We start from the raw sequence: 15,497 nt of genomic DNA on the forward strand, positions 1-15,497 counted from the left end.
ATCTCCAGGAACATAATCTGACAGAATTATTCCATTCACAATCCGGATCTAAGGATTTTCCCTGTAAGCCAGCAGGCCATATTCAGACATAAAAAGGACAGAAGATCCTTTGCAACCCTCCTCAGTCAGAGAATTGTGACATCTCTGGCTAATGCTAACAGTTTCTATGCCAGTGTTCTCTACTTGTATGAAGTTCAGTTCAAAATAGAGCCAAGTAAGATGGCGATTATTGCATCAGAAAGTGCTATTCCAAACAGTGCAGTGAATGATACCATCATGCCAAGGATGGGCTACACTATTCTGTCAGTTATTATTGGTTTCTTTTCGGTTTTTGGCATCATATTGAATATGACTGTAATTGTGGTGACACTGAAGCACAGGCAGCTACGACAGCCGCTGAACTTCGCCCTGGTCAACCTAGCTGTGGCTGATCTTGGTTGTGCAACATTTGGTGGGTTGCCAACCATGGTGACCAATGCAATGGGGTACTTCAGCTTGGGCAGGGTGGGATGTGTGCTAGAAGGTTTTGCTGTGGCCTTCTTTGGTGAGTATCTATTTATCTATGTCTATTCAATTTGATTGACCATGAATGAAAATTATAGATGATAATATTAGGTAGATGCATATTATTATTGACATTTGCATTTATTTATTTAGTTTTTCCCTGCTATCTTTGTCCGTGATCAGAATATATCTGCAATCCATTTTTGTCTTAAAAACAGGTATCGCTGGTCTGTGCTCAGTTGCAATAATTGCAGTTGAACGATGCGTGGTGGTCTGCAGGCCAGTGGGTTCAGTCACCTTCCAGATGAAACATGCGGTTGCAGGAGTTGTCATCTCCTGGGTCTGGTCGTTCCTATGGAATACTCCACCGCTTTTTGGATGGGGTAGCTATGAGCTGGAGGGTGTGCAGACATCTTGTGCACCAGACTGGTACAGCCGAAATTTGGCCAACGTCTCCTACATCATGTGCTACTTTCTTCTGTGCTTTGCACTGCCTTTCTCTGTCATTGTCATCTCCTACACTCGCCTCCTGTGGACCCTACGGCAGGTAGGAAATTCAGGAAATGACTAAGGCCCTGATAGAGCGGTAGCAGAGGAATTATTTCTCATTTTCCATACTTGTATTTGCCTCTGTCTGAAATTGTGACTTTGTGGGATTAGGGATCATTTCTATTTTCTAATTTTCACTATTAATGAATTTCTTATTAGCATGCATATTGCTAGCGTCTTGGCTGTTTATTAGTACTTATAAAGCACATATTAATGTCTTTTTCTGTATGTTAATCCAACCCTATATACCTTACTAACTAACACCGAACAGTAATTAGGAGTTTATTGAAGTAAATGTCATAATTAATAGTGAGAACTTGTCCCTAAACTAAAGTGGGACGTATCATGATTTTATAGTATTTGCCTTACAAATGGGACAGGAATATCACAATAGAGTCAAAAGCCATTTTTTATTATTCTCAATATTTTCTCATCTTAAGTATATTCAGTATGCTGAACACATTACCTGCATTTTCCAGGAAATGTCAAACTACTCTCTGAGAAGGCCAGAGTCTTTTAGAGTTTAGCTGAAGTCAAAAATGTACCCTTATGACTGGTTTTATGGTCCATGTTCACAAATGATATGCAGCACATGCTGTTGCTTGTAACAGCAATAATGTACCAGAATAATGTCAGATATATTACAAAATAGTATGCACCTTTTTCCTATGCCTAGACATGTTAAATAAAATAAATGTAAAATTATATAAAATGAATTATAGTAATATATGTCTATATTTTATAATGATTACATTCTACAGCATCCAAACAAGGTTAGAAACAGAGATTAAAGATTCTTATGCAATTCTAGGCAATTGTTCATGGCTTATGTTGTCAATTAAATTGGGAGAGCAGACTACAAATTAAGATTAGAATTAAGATAAAAAATAATTAGGAAGAAAGTAATGCAGCGGGTTGAAAAGAGCTCTTCTGTAGATATTGTTGTTATATCATGCCACATTAATACATAACACTATTCTCCTGACTTCTGAAAACTGTAAAGTGATGAAAATGTCCAGCCTATTAAATCAAAATGATGGATAAAGATTATTTGTAGTTTCATTTTTATTTGAAATATTTTGAAACTTCAGTCTCTAAGTAAACTTTAGATTTTTAACCGTTTTGTCTTTGGACTCAGGAGGTTGGCGTGTTTGTTTTACCTGCAGGTGACCAAACTGAAAATGTCAGAGGGAGGAAGCACTGCCAGGGCAGAGACCCAGGTGGCCTGTATGGTGGTTGTCATGGTGATGGCCTTCCTTCTCACCTGGCTGCCCTATGCCGCATTTGCCCTGTCTGTGATCTTAGACCCCAACCTTTACATCGACCCAGTGATCGCCACCATTCCCATGTATCTGGCCAAAAGCAGCACAGTTTTCAACCCCATAATATACATATTCATGAACAGACAGGTGAGTCTGTATTTTCTAAAATGGTGGATTTCCAGTCCAGGTTTTAGGGAAACAAAACATTGCCTATTTTGCATAGATGACCAACACCAATACACACTTGTGTCTAAAACATTTAGCAGGGTTTCATGATTATTAATAACAAATATTTGTGTAAAACATACAAATCCTAATTAAGATTTTTAAAAATCAATAACATTATTCGCCATAACAGTCATTGAGGATTCATCCAAACCATGCTCAGTGTTGCAGTAAACCTTCAAATGTGATCAATGAATGTTTGATATGACCCGAAACACTTTTTCTGTATCAGTTCAGAGAGTATGCCGTGCCGTTCCTACTCTGTGGAAGAAACCCATGGGCCACAGAGCCAGCAGAATCAGAAGAAGAGACCGCAATATCATCTGTCAGCAGGAGCAGCAAAGTCTCTCCTTCATGAACACTACACATGTATGAAGGATGAGCCCCTTTTAACTAATAAAGTATTGTTTCCCTGAATGTTTTCACTAAAAATGTACTTTCACTGGCATGCTGGTGTCTGTTTTTTATTTTCTCTCTCTTTTGATGAGCAAAAATCTCATTATTCAAATCGGTTGTATGCTGCATTAAGATAAATTAAAGTTAAATGAATGTGCTAATCCAATTAGAATGCTGCGTAATCATATTATAGATAATATTCCCGAATTTCCCTCCACCATATGTTAAGCTTTGTGAGGATCTGTGCATTTAGCTGATTAAAAGGAGACTTGCTTATTAGCTTCATCTTTAGATGATGGACTGATTAATTCTCTGCTCAGCTACAGAGACACATGTCAGGAATTAGCTTTTTTATTCTTGACATAGAAGGCCTGAATCACAAGGGAAGTATATTAACTTTTCATTCAAAACTGTGATTAACAAAGTTTTGGAACTACATGATTAATAACGAAATTTTCATTTTGGAGTGGAGTCAGCCTTTAACATATAAAAAAGCAACATTTCAAGGGGTCATATGACGTGATTTCAAGTTTTCCTTTCTCTTTGGTGGTGTCACGAGCTGTTAGTGCATAGATAAGACCTAAAGCTGCAAAGACTAAAGTCTCAAAACCAAAGAGATATTCTTTATAAAAGTTACGACTTTTCCACACCCCCTTAAAACGTCTGGTTTAAACACGCCCCACTTTTCTGAGTCACAGAGTGGGTTTATTTTCAAAACTCCTAGATGTTTACAGATAGAGAGAAGGCGGAGCTATTATTCTGTGTGTAGTGTTGCTGCGGGCGCCATGTTCTGGAGACGCAGCGTTTCCTTGTGAAACTGAATCTATTTAGTTTGTTCTTCCAAAAGAGGACACGACAGAAACCAGTGTTAAGTTGTGTTTATAACACCGTTCAGAAGAGTTGAACACAAATATTAGAGTGTGTTCATCACATTTACTGAGGACTGATTCCTGAAGCTGACAGAGCAGTCTATGCTGGCTGTGAACTATAATGCGAAGCAATTGTTACTCTGCAAGAACAGTTTCTTCTGACTCACAACCTTTAAATAAGTTGTGTTTTCTTATTAAAAGAATCTGCTACTTACTATTCAAATGTAAGTTTTGATCAGTGAAGGGTAGTGCTTGTTGTTTGTCTTTTCTCCAATCACAAATACAGACATAGTGTTATTTTTAGGAGGTGTGATGTAACCCAACACGTAAAAAAACTGTCATCATTAAGTAATTATGGCCCCACGTGCAACAAATGACTCATTTTAATGGCTTTTGTGGTTTTTGTGTCATAGTGCCAGGACACAGCATCACGTTGCGGTAAGGGACGTAACATTTCACGCTTTAGGAAGGCTTAGAGGAGAAACAATAATGTACAGTATGTGAAAAACATCATAAACAACATTGCATTACACAAAAAAACACAAAATAATATTCTTTTTAACAACATTGTATGACCCCTTTAACATAAAAAATTAAGAAATAAATGTACAGTACCAAATTCGACCAGCAGATGCTACCATCAGCATGCTGACACAGCCTAGGAACATGTTTTTTCACATTGATTGGCACCATCACACAGAAGAGCTACTGTAACATCACTGAGAAACATGATGCTGGTCACACTGCAGACCTGTCAGAAAACACCTACAATCTTTACATAATCCTCAGAACTGGACCGTGGAGTGATGGAAGAGGATTGCCTGGGCTGAAGACCAAATTTATGAAGACCAAATTTATGAAGACCAAATGGTTTATAAGTGTCCTCCTAAATCATGTTTAGCTTAATAAAACATATATAGGCTACAGGTCCAGAATACATACACGTATCTCAAAATTGATAATCTAATGCAACACATTGTTAGTTCAGTTCCTGTTTCTTTGCCTCTGAACGCAATGATTTAGGTCAGCAGGGAAATACCTCAGAGATGTGGTTTGACTGTTTTTTCTTCTTTTTTTCATTTTCATGTCCTACATCAGGTGCAGATATGTCCTGCAGATGTCTCACCACCGCACAGGCTTCACTCTGTTGTTTCTTGAACTCTTATTTCTTCCTCATTGGTAACTGTTAAGCAATGAAAGGATTTTTTTGAAAAGACGTCTATACATTTAGACCATAATGGGATTTTATTTTTGTTCGGACGGTCTACGCTTACCTTTAAAATCATAAGAATTGCAGACATTTCTTCTTGCCCACATGAAAAAAAAAATATTCCAAATACTTGTTTTTGATCTATATAGTAAAGTTCTTCAATAATTATTTTAATTATTATAATTTGTTGGGATAATGTTATAGTTTATGTGGTAATATAATAACTATAGTAAGCAAATATAAACAATTTTCTTTACCTAATACTGTAGTTTTATTTTTTTTTTTCAACTATAGAGTATATTATACTACAATACACTACAATTTACCATAGTAAAAAGTCATTTTTATTTTACAGTTTATCAGTTCACTACAATTAATAGTAGGCTACAGTAGCATTCATTAACAAAATGTTTTAAATACCATAGTATAGGCTACGGTATAATTCTCTCTACTATAGTATGGTTTAAAAAACAAACAAACTAGTATTTATTTACATAGTGTATTTGTTAATAGTATGAAATTCACAGGAGCCTTATGTAAGCATCAGGAGGTATGGTTGAAAATAACATTATTTATTTGTTTGTTAAGTATGATGTTTTGGCTCGAATTGTTTGATTAATGAGTTTCACTTCCTTAATAACGTCCCCGCCAAACATCGACGCCAGTGCGCAGGACCGGAAAAAAGCTCAGTTTCCGGTTAAACAACAGTGACGATGGTTTACGTATCAAATGGTAAGTGCTAAAAACAACTCGTTTTGTTGGGAAAAATAATGTTATTTCTGATGAAAAATCGCACCATCGTTCATATAAAATGAATAGTCATACGTAATAAGTAATTTAGCCGCAAAGAGCTAATACATCCAGTAACTTACTCGGTGCTGTCTGTCACTCTCTGCCTCACAGACATTTATTGATATGACACTAATGTTTCTATGAATCGTCTGTATGTTTGTGTTACAACGTTTATATCCGTGTTGGGACGTTACGAGTCCTATAAGGGTGAATACACAGCTCCTTCTGAATATTAATTAAATCAAGCTGACGTTCTTTCTGTCGCTTTACATATTCACGAGTCACGCGATGTATTAAATATTCATAATAAGCGCAGTGTCGTGAATATGATCTTGTGGAGTATAAGTGGCCTGTGCTGTCTCCTCAGGTCAGGTTCTGGACAGCAGGACCCGGTCTCCCTGGAGCCTGTCCTTCCTCAGCGACCTCTTCTGGGGAGCCGTCGAGTTCATCGGCTTGTTGTAAGTTGATTTTGTTTGCCTGTGTTTTCTCTGGCCAGCTGGGAGGGTAAGGTTAGTTTCAGTTTTTATTTACCTCGCTAACATGCTCACTGATCTCACTTTATTTATAGGTCGAAAATATTATATTTTCCACAACATGTCAAGTTTTTATTATGCTTTTTTTTGTTATTTGCAAAAAGAAAAATCCTAACGAGCTGAAAATCGTGCAGCTAAAATGAACTAAACAGCCTATCTCGCATGCATGCTTGCAAGGCCTCAAAGTAGGGATCTACAAGAAGTGACGACACACTCTCAGCTTTAACCTTTAGTGTTAGAGGTCTGCTCAGATCACCAGGAGCACGTGTGCTAGTGATGATGTACCCGCAATCTCTCCACAGCTTCCAGACTCTTGTTCAGCCAGACCTGTCCAAAGATGGACACAACAGCTCATCGTCTCGCTTCAGCGATGGCCGAGGGTACGTCTAAACCCTACATCGGCAGAGACCACTGCGCTTGTAGTCACGACGCGATGCTGTTCTCTGTGTTTACTCTGTGATGTTCTTGCAGTCCTCCTGGATTCCCTGGGCGCAGACGGATGGGCAGAATAAACCACGGCGCCGGTCCCACCCCTCCTCCTATGGGTGGAGGAGGATGAGGAAGGTTAGTGAGAACGAAGAACCTGAAGAGCAACCTGACAAAAACGCACTAAAAAGAGTAAAAACCGTCTGTCTGTCTGTCTGTCTGTCTTTTGCAGGTAAACGCCTGCACCCAGATGCAGGCGCGCAGGGGTGTGACGCGCTGCTCTTAGGCTGCATGCTGCTCAGATAGGGCTCCGGCGCAGACACACACTCAGTACGTCACACTCCTCTTCCCACGGCTGCCTCTGCTCTTAGCGCAGTTATTTGACGTTACTCTGGGAATTCCTTGTCTGAGGGGCCAGAGTGACTGATCATGGCAGCCAAACCCCAGCCACCATCATTAAAGAGCCAACACACACACACACACACACACACACACACACAAATACATGTTACATAACTTCTCTTTTTTTTTTTTTGTAATATCTTCCAAAAGTAATGTTGTATTGGGTGTTGTATGAACACTTTGCATCAATAAAGTAAGTTATAATGTTCTGTCCAGACTCGTGTCTGTTGTATCAGGGTTTCTAAAAGTCAAGTAAATCCAGCGATTTTTATTTTTATAGTTCTCTGTGAATCTATGAATATTTACGTCATCTTTGCAAAAAATAAAAAAATTTCAATTTTCATGTTGAATGGCATTTACAATGTTATCAGATGTTTAACAAACCTAAATGGCTTGTAATATATTTTTATCGACACTGTCGGTCCACTTTATAAACCACTTTTTTTCAACAGCAGGCTGTAAACGATACAGGACCTCCTAACATTTAAACTCGATTTACTTTTATATACTGAAAGACTGACAAGCTTGGATGTGTTGCGGCACTAAATATGTCGAAATGAGAAACACAAATTGTAATTAGAAAAAAAAAAAAACCCGCTTCAATCCTTTACTTACAGCGCTGGAGAAGTGCGTGAGGACGTGAAGTCAAGGGTCAAGGGTCGCGTGCTGAATGTTCTGTCATAGCTTAAAATGCAAATATAGTCCGTTACTTTCGCCCCGGTTCTCCCTTTCTTTTCTAAGCTAAATTCACGAATTACTAAGAAGAAAGAACCATTCCGAATTACCCATTTTTAGTTTTTTTAAATAAAATATTAATCTTACTCCTTAAAAGTGCTCCCGTATATCCACTGAACAGATGTACAGCCCCGAGCATTTAATATTCGATAGCTCTATGTGGCTCGTACCATCGAGTTATAAGGGCTTAAAGTGTTAAGAACTGAATCTAAATCCCGTACACAGAATAGGATACACTTTTATTGGATTTGTAATATCTGTTGTCACACGGACTAGGCTTGATTATAAAATAGTCTTTAAAAAAAACATTTTATCAGTGCTTTAGATAAAGTAATGCTTGTGATGAACCGAGCATCTTTTAAACAACAAAGCCACCTGTTTGTCCACTAAAAATACAGTAGCTTATCAATCATTTCCAACTGTGTGCTGATCCTCCGCAACTCATCTGACTAAAATTACCACGATTAATTGTGATGATTAAGAAAGACCTATATTTCTAGAGTTAGCACATATTATGTTCAAATATGGTCAAATTCAATTTTTACAGCATTAAAGAGACGGAGGCTGTTTTATCCTCCAGGCCTGTAGGTGGCGGGATTGTACCTAAAAGTGGTCTGACACCCGGATTAGACCAAGAGAACTAGTTAGTATAAACAGTCTCGTGCGTAAAGCGGTGTGTTGATAAATGTGATATCAGTTCTTTTAGTTCAGCCTCTTCATCGCCATGACCCAAACAGACAGAGATGCGGAGAATGGACGAGACAGAGAGAAGGACCGAGAGAAAGAGCAGCGCGGGGTGAAGAGACCCATAGTCCCCGCTGCTGTGCCTGAGCCTTTACAGGAGGTCACTAGTACAGCATTCATAAACACATCAGTAACAAAGACAAGTACATGTAGAGTATTTAAGAATGGTGATAACTGTTTTGCATTTCCTATGTATGAAAACACGCCTCATTTATGTATATGTGCACATGTGTTTGGTTTTGGATAAATTGCTGACTACTTATTACTGAAACCCTTTTTTTGGAAATAGATCTTACTACTGGAAAACGTCCTGTTCACTAATGAGCTGTCATCAGTAAAATCGAAAATGCAATCAATAGACTCAAAGGCACACACGCAGGCATGTTTTTTGCTTTGTTCGTTTTTTTCTTCTGAAACGTTGATTGTGGCTTTCAGCAAATTCAAGCCAACTTCATTGTGGTGATTCATCCCGGATCAAAAACCCTGCGGATGGGCCGGGCTACAGACACCCTGCCCATCACTGTTCCTCACGTCGTGGCCCGCAGGAACAAGCAGGCCGGCCAGCGCCGCCACGAGGACCAGTGCCTCCTACGAGAAGGACTGAATGCAAGTACCTTCACCTCTTCTCCGTTGTGTAGTGCTGAAAGTGTATAGTCATGAAATGGATCGGCTTCTGAACTGTATGTTTTCCCTCGTCTGTTGGATCACTGACGCTGTAGTTGGCAGACAGTAATGAACAGAGACAAAACGGGCTAAAAATGGTCGACCAGGTCATCTGGTCCAAGAAAATGTCCAATGGTGTGAGAAGAACCCCAGTGTCTGCGGAGCAGGTACTTCATTCAGAACATGTATCGGCATCGTGAATAAAGAGACTGCGAACGCTTGTGAATTGTGAGTGTGTGTGTGTGTGTGTGTGTGTGTGTGTGTGTGTGTGTGTGTTTGCAGGCCAGATTATACAACAGACAAATACGTCCCGCTGTGCTAGACCCAAACTCTAAAGTGAGCTGGACGAATACATCACATCATCCTGAATATCTGGTCGGAGAAGAGGTGAGACCTAGTCAGCAAAATCAGAGACGTGCAGAAGATAATCAAAACTCTTGCTTTCTCACAAGTTATGTTTGTAAATGATTAAACTATACAACCGTAAAATGACACCAAATAAGCACCATTTTATCTGTATTATCTAAAAAGCTTATTATTAGATGTACTGAAAAATGTAGTCAGCCATTTAAAGATTTTCATCCATCTGTTATTTAGTACTGAAAGTGTTTATGATGACAGCTGTGCTTCCGTCCATACGCAGAGCGTGTATGATTCCTGTGTAATCTCTGGTCAGTGCTCAGCAAGCTCCTCTCTCTGTCTCTGGTGGTCAGGCGCTGTATGTGAACCCTACAGACTGCTACAGCGTCCACTGGCCCGTCAGCAGGGGTCATCTGAACGTCCACAGGGGGCCGGGCGGCTCTCTCTCGGCTGCGCTGGCGCACCTGGAGATCATCTGGTCTCACGCTGTACAGAAACTTCTAGAGATCCCGCTGAAGGATCTAAAGGTGAAGAACAGGCTTCACCTCAGCGATCTGGTTTATTTCACTGGCACGTGGGATTGAATGATTTAATGACTTTGTTTCGTTTATAGTATTACAGATGCATTCTTCTGATCCCTGACATCTATAACAGGCAGCATGTGAAGGAAGTTGTCAATATGCTGCTGGTTAAAATGGGTTTCTCAGGTATGTCACTAAAACCATTTTCATCCATTCATCCATCATATTCCTGACCATTTTTTAAGGGATTTTCTGTTGCTTACAGAAATTGCTAAAGGATAAAATGTAAAGCTCTTCATGCCCACAGTTGTGTGATGCCTGTTGATTAGACCAGAGCTTCTGAAAGTTAGGGAGCTGGACTAGACTTCAGGAAGCATTCTGGTTTAGTGTAGTCAGTGCTAGTTCATTTTAGGGCTCATTCAGCACTGCATATTTTACAAGAAAAGATATTTGTCAGAGACGCTTGGATATGCAGAGCTTATTTTGATCTTTAAGATTAGATTTTTATATCTTGATCAAATCAAAAGTTTGATAATGATGGGATCCTTATTATTCTTAACAAAAAAGAGCAAAAATAGTACAAACTTGCATATATTAAATAGAACTTTTATTAACAAAAGACAGGTGATGTGAGGACTTGGAAAAAAAAAAAAAAAAAAAAAAAAAAAAAAAAAAAAAATATATATATATATATATATATATATATATATATATATATATATATATATATATATATATATATATATATTTTTTTTTGACTACATATTAAGAATTTTTGTTTATGACCTAATTAATGTCATTGTCTTTTTAAGTTGTTGCCATGCTGTACTTATTAATTATCTTGTTTTGGTTAAATTGTAATTGCTGAATTGAATGTTTCTATTGAAACTTTTAATTTCCTGCTAATTAATAATTAGTAAGGTAGTGGTTAAGTTTAGGAATGGGGTACGATTGAAGGATCTAAAATAATGTCATGCAGAAAAAGGCATTAATTACTAATAACACCTCTCCATCACCTGCTTTCTAATGGAGCGCCAGAGATCGTAGATCACCGACGAGCTACTCGAGGCCGTGTTCAGCCTCACTGCTGACTCATGGGGGCTTGCTTGTCAGTGATCTACGGCTCTGCGAGTTAACTTCGCCTTCGTCCCGTCAGTCATCTCATTCTATGATACATGGGAGTGAACTTCAGTGGTTTTTGTGTGTAAAAGTCAGAAGATCAGTAAGATTGTGAACGCAGCCTATCTTCTGTAGCTGTTGTTGTGCATCAGGAGTCGGTGTGCGTGACCTTTGGCAGCGGCCTGAGCAGTGCGTGTGTGGTGGATGTCGGTGACCAGAAGACCAGCGTGTGCTGTGTGGAGGACGGCGTGTCCCACCGCAGCTCCAGGTGAGAGGAACACACTGTAGGGCGTATTATACTCTTTAGCAAATCAGCTCATTAAGGGAAATGTATAGAAATTACAAAAATGATTTATAACAGGGTCTACAACTAGTACTAAAGCTATGTTTAGTTAAATGTTGCGGTCTTTGGACTTGCTCTCACGTTCTTCTTGGTTTGAAGAGTGATGAACTCCAAAGGTCCCGTGACTCTGATGATCGGGGAGTCTCTTTCCAGGTAGAAGGTGAAAAATAGATGAGAGAGATCTGCTGAGATCCAAGGATCTTTGTTTGACTGGAAAGTCAAGGCTGCACAAAAACAACAGCTGGTGCTGTTTCTAGACCAGAGGTAGTGAGAAGGTGAACGCAATCAAGAATACTTTGAGCTCTGAGGTGTGTTTGGTTTTTGTTGCAGGTTGTGTCTTGCGTACGGCGGCTCGGATGTGACACGGTGTTTTTTCTGGCTCATGCAGAGAGCTGGTTTTCCCTATAGAGACTGTCAGCTCGGCAACAAACTAGACTGTATGTTACTGCAGCAGCTCAAAGAGTCTTTCTGCCATCTGGATCAGGTGATCAAATGAAAAAAAAAATACTGTTTCTCATACTGTGAAATAAGGTTGCAGTCATATGGCTCACGCCTAGGTGTCATTTAGCTCCTAAAAGCAAATTGCAAGTCACAAGACGAAATGATTTCAAAACAAGTTCAGTAATTAGTGGGGAAAAAGATGGATTCTTTTATAAATATATAAATAATTATGTCTGAGTATTTACATCATATTATATTACATCCATATTATGCTTTGTAATCTGATGTATTATTGATTTTTTATTTTTTTTTTTGCAGGATATTTCTGGGCTACAAGATCATGAGTTTCGCACGTGTTTCCCTGATTCCCCGGTGCTGCTGTATCAGTTACGATTAGGGGATGAGAAGCTCCAGGTTGAGATGCACTGGATTGTGTGGCATTAGCGGTGCTTTAGATCACGTCTGCTGATTGACATCTCCGATCCTTGTTCTGTTTGTTTCATAGGCTCCCATGACATTATTCTACCCTGCTGCGTTTGGCATAGTGGGGCAGAAGATGACATCTCTGCTGCATCGCTCTCAAGGAGACGCAGAGGATCCGCACGATGAGCACTTCCTCCTGACCACGCAGAGCAAACAAGACCAGGTGCGACTCTCTACAGTCCCCTAGCATCTACACGGGACGGAGCTGAAGCATGATTCTTGTGCAGCGCTGCGCTGTGATCAGTACTGCACAACAATCTGCTCATCTGATCCGATCTGGAGAAACGCATCATTGCGTAGCTTTCTCAGCAATGAACGAGAGTCTGATTAAAAACATCATCATAATCCATAAGTAATCCACAGCATTTCAGTTCATCGGTTAACATCTTGAGAAGAAAAAAAAAGAGAACTGTTGCTTCTGTCTAAAATAAAGTCCTTAATCCACACTCTCATCTGACTCAGGAGAGAAATCTGCTCTGTGCACGAGCCGAAACCAACAGGTGATGAACTTTTTTACTGGAGGAAGCATTATTATAGATTACATGTACATTTAGTCATTTAACCAAAGCAACTCGCAAAAAAGGATAATAGTAACCAAAGCAACGTAAGAGCAACAAAAGGTTTTGAATGGACTTGTATTATGGGCTCATGTTGCATCCAGAAGTGACAGTTTGAAGGTAAAAACATTTTGGCTTCTTACAAACACAGCTTTTGTGTTGTCCAGATGTTAGCTAATTGACTGGGCTCTCTAAATCTGATGAAGAAACAAACTCAATCTCGCTTCATTTCCGTTCAGGCTGAAGTGGTGAGGAATGGAGGAGTGTAATCTCACTGTTTCTTTCTCACGCAGTCTTCTAAAGCCACAACAGATCGCAAATTATTCCCCAAGGCTGCTGGGTTTGAGGGGGAATCCAGCTTGTGCGACCCATCAGAGAAGGGTACTCTCGCTCATGATCTGGAGTTGGGTCACTCTCAAGCCGAGTGCCTCGTCGGTGGGACAGAAGCAGAAGAATCATCATCCGCTCTGTTGTCCAGGAAGACAGCCATGACTCAGTTTGAGGGAAAAGCGCTTGGAGTGGATAAAGCCATCTTACACAGCATTGACTCCTGTGGTAAACACTGACTTCACCAACACGTGGGTGAATCGCCCTAAAACTTGGGGCAAATGTACACCCTTAATTAAAACTTAAAAACTGGCGTGCTATAAAAAAAATACATAGTATAATTTCAGCCATTTCTAACTTAGGTTGTACTATGGACATTGCCTAATTGTGGTGTAATAATTTCTATATTTATGGTAGGAAAAAAAATAAAAATATCTTTATGGTATCTGAATATCATAATATTTTGGGCATATTTTGTGCTCTGGGGTACTGAAGCCTTACAGCACGTGTTTATGGGTTTATTTTCATAGCCTCCGATGAATCGAAGCGTAAAATGTACAGCTGTATTCTGGTGGTTGGTGGTGGGTTGCTGTTTCACGGAGCGCAAGAGTTTCTGCAGCATCGCATCCTCAACAAGATGCCTCCGTCTTTCCGTTGTCTGGTGGAGAACGTCGACGTCATCACACGACCAAAGGTGTGTAAGAAAACCGATATGTATGTGAGAGCAGAATTTAGAAGAAGCTATTGATGACCTTACTAGATAAAAGCAGGAAAGTGTCTTTGAAAATAGAGACTGAAGTGCCTTCATGGTTATGATAGCATCCTTACGTAGAAAAGTTTCTTACTGTACCTACTGTGACTTACTAGCTAGTGGTTACTAAGCTTCTAGTGAAAATTTTGCATCCGAATTTAAGTATGAATAAGTCGTACTTCTCACCAACTGTAGTGTAAAGTGTCTTGCTGCACTATAATAGTTAACAGAATATTCCCGTGCAGGACATGGACCCTCGTGTGATAGCGTGGAAGGGTGGAGCGGTGCTGGCGTGTTTGGACACCACCCAGGAGCTCTGGATTCACCAGCGAGAGTGGCAGCGCTTCGGTGTCCGCATGCTCCGAGAGCGGGCCGCCTTTGTCTGGTGACCCCAGAGCCCATGCCTTCACAGATTCAGTCTGCTTCAGTTCTTATTCTTGACTTTGATCTGGAAGTACAATGATCTCAAAAAAGATCTTGCAAGTAATTTGTTTGTGACGGTAATAATAATGAAAAAACTGTCACTTTTCATAACCTTTTAATCTATTTTCTCAACTCGAACCAGAAGAAATGCACTGTAACATCTGATGTAATTTGTTTCTTACAGAAGTGATGTTTATGTAAAATGTGCTTATTAAAAGTTGTTTTTCTAGTCCTGTAATCAGACTGGCTGATCAACTATGGTTTGTAGCATCTCATAATGTAATAAATGCATGTAATGTAATATGCAGTGTCCAAAATATGTACCGATTTTCTCCAAAAATGTCACATTGGGAAAGTCAATCAATCAATGAATCACGTTTTATTGATAAACTAAACTAAAACTAACAAACATATTCATGAAACTATTGAAAACTAAACAGAGAATTTTCTAGAAAATTTGAAAACTATTAAAATAAAACATTTAAAATTTCACAACTTGGTGCAGAGCGGCCTTCTCTTGTGGGAATGTTAGTTAAGTCGTCTACTTAGTTAACTGTCTACTTCTGGCTGTGCTTTGTGACTGACTGAAGAAGAGCTGAGACAGTGAAGGTATTGGAGATGATGGCTACATTATTCTGTGGATAGTACAGTTTCTGTTGGCTTCATTCATGCCATTACAGGCAAAGATCTGCTATAGTTTTCACACTGGCACATACAACTAATCGTGACATTTTTTGCTACTGATGAAATGTGTAACCTGAAAGATCTTAACGGTAGTACATTATACTGTAATCAATGTTGACTTTTTTCCAATAAGTGATGCAAAACGTTTTAATTTTAAATATTGGAAAATATCCAGTCC

General features: G+C 39.3%; 3 protein-coding genes across 4 annotated transcripts; all 3 read left to right on the forward strand.

The window, feature by feature from the left end:
- Positions 1-219: 219 nt before the first annotated feature.
- Positions 220-3,003, forward strand: parapinopsina (parapinopsin a). The gene is made up of 4 exons (XM_043233406.1): positions 220-544; positions 723-1,051; positions 2,220-2,462; positions 2,773-3,003. The coding sequence occupies exons 1-4, from the start codon at positions 220-222 to the stop codon at positions 2,896-2,898; spliced, it is 1,023 nt and encodes a 340-aa protein (XP_043089341.1). The 3' UTR covers positions 2,899-3,003.
- Positions 3,004-5,659: 2,656 nt separating this feature from the next.
- On the forward strand, positions 5,660-7,377 carry selenok (selenoprotein K). Its single transcript, XM_043233403.1, has 5 exons — positions 5,660-5,747; positions 6,175-6,265; positions 6,643-6,720; positions 6,812-6,904; positions 6,999-7,377. Exons 1-5 carry the CDS (start codon positions 5,729-5,731, stop codon positions 7,000-7,002), a joined length of 285 nt encoding a protein of 94 aa, XP_043089338.1. The 5' UTR covers positions 5,660-5,728; the 3' UTR covers positions 7,003-7,377.
- A 1,137-nt stretch (positions 7,378-8,514) lies between these two features.
- Positions 8,515-14,936, forward strand: actr8 (actin related protein 8). 2 transcript variants are annotated; one of them, XM_043233396.1, is made up of 13 exons: positions 8,516-8,747; positions 9,083-9,253; positions 9,367-9,477; positions 9,593-9,697; positions 10,024-10,197; positions 10,284-10,377; positions 11,446-11,578; positions 11,984-12,137; positions 12,413-12,508; positions 12,600-12,740; positions 13,428-13,689; positions 13,992-14,155; positions 14,458-14,936. In XM_043233396.1, exons 1-13 carry the CDS (start codon positions 8,628-8,630, stop codon positions 14,599-14,601), a joined length of 1,869 nt encoding a protein of 622 aa, XP_043089331.1. In that variant the 5' UTR covers positions 8,516-8,627; the 3' UTR covers positions 14,602-14,936. The 2 variants fall into 2 exon arrangements, with proteins under 2 accessions (XP_043089332.1, XP_043089331.1); XM_043233397.1 differs by lacking the exon at positions 14,458-14,936 and having other exon boundaries at positions 8,515-8,747; positions 13,428-13,712; positions 13,992-14,132.
- The last annotated feature ends 561 nt before the right edge of the window (positions 14,937-15,497 follow it).

Source organism: Puntigrus tetrazona, unplaced genomic scaffold (genome assembly GCF_018831695.1).
Source record: "Puntigrus tetrazona isolate hp1 unplaced genomic scaffold, ASM1883169v1 S000000798, whole genome shotgun sequence".
In the NCBI taxonomy this organism is placed as follows: domain Eukaryota; kingdom Metazoa; phylum Chordata; class Actinopteri; order Cypriniformes; family Cyprinidae; genus Puntigrus; species Puntigrus tetrazona.

Bases quoted from the DNA above. Each gene is read 5' to 3' on its own strand.
- actr8 (XM_043233396.1), top strand. From the start codon at position 8,628: ATGACCCAAACAGACAGAGATGCGGAGAATGGACGAGACAGAGAGAAG. The intron at 10,198-10,283 runs GTGAAGAACAGG...TTTCGTTTATAG, and splicing joins TCCCGCTGAAGGATCTAAAG to TATTACAGATGCATTCTTCT. The intron at 12,509-12,599 runs GTTGAGATGCAC...TTTGTTTCATAG, and splicing joins TAGGGGATGAGAAGCTCCAG to GCTCCCATGACATTATTCTA.
- parapinopsina (XM_043233406.1), top strand. From the start codon at position 220: ATGGCGATTATTGCATCAGAAAGTGCTATTCCAAACAGTGCAGTGAAT. The intron at 1,052-2,219 runs GTAGGAAATTCA...TTTTACCTGCAG, and splicing joins TCCTGTGGACCCTACGGCAG to GTGACCAAACTGAAAATGTC. The intron at 2,463-2,772 runs GTGAGTCTGTAT...TTTCTGTATCAG, and splicing joins ACATATTCATGAACAGACAG to TTCAGAGAGTATGCCGTGCC.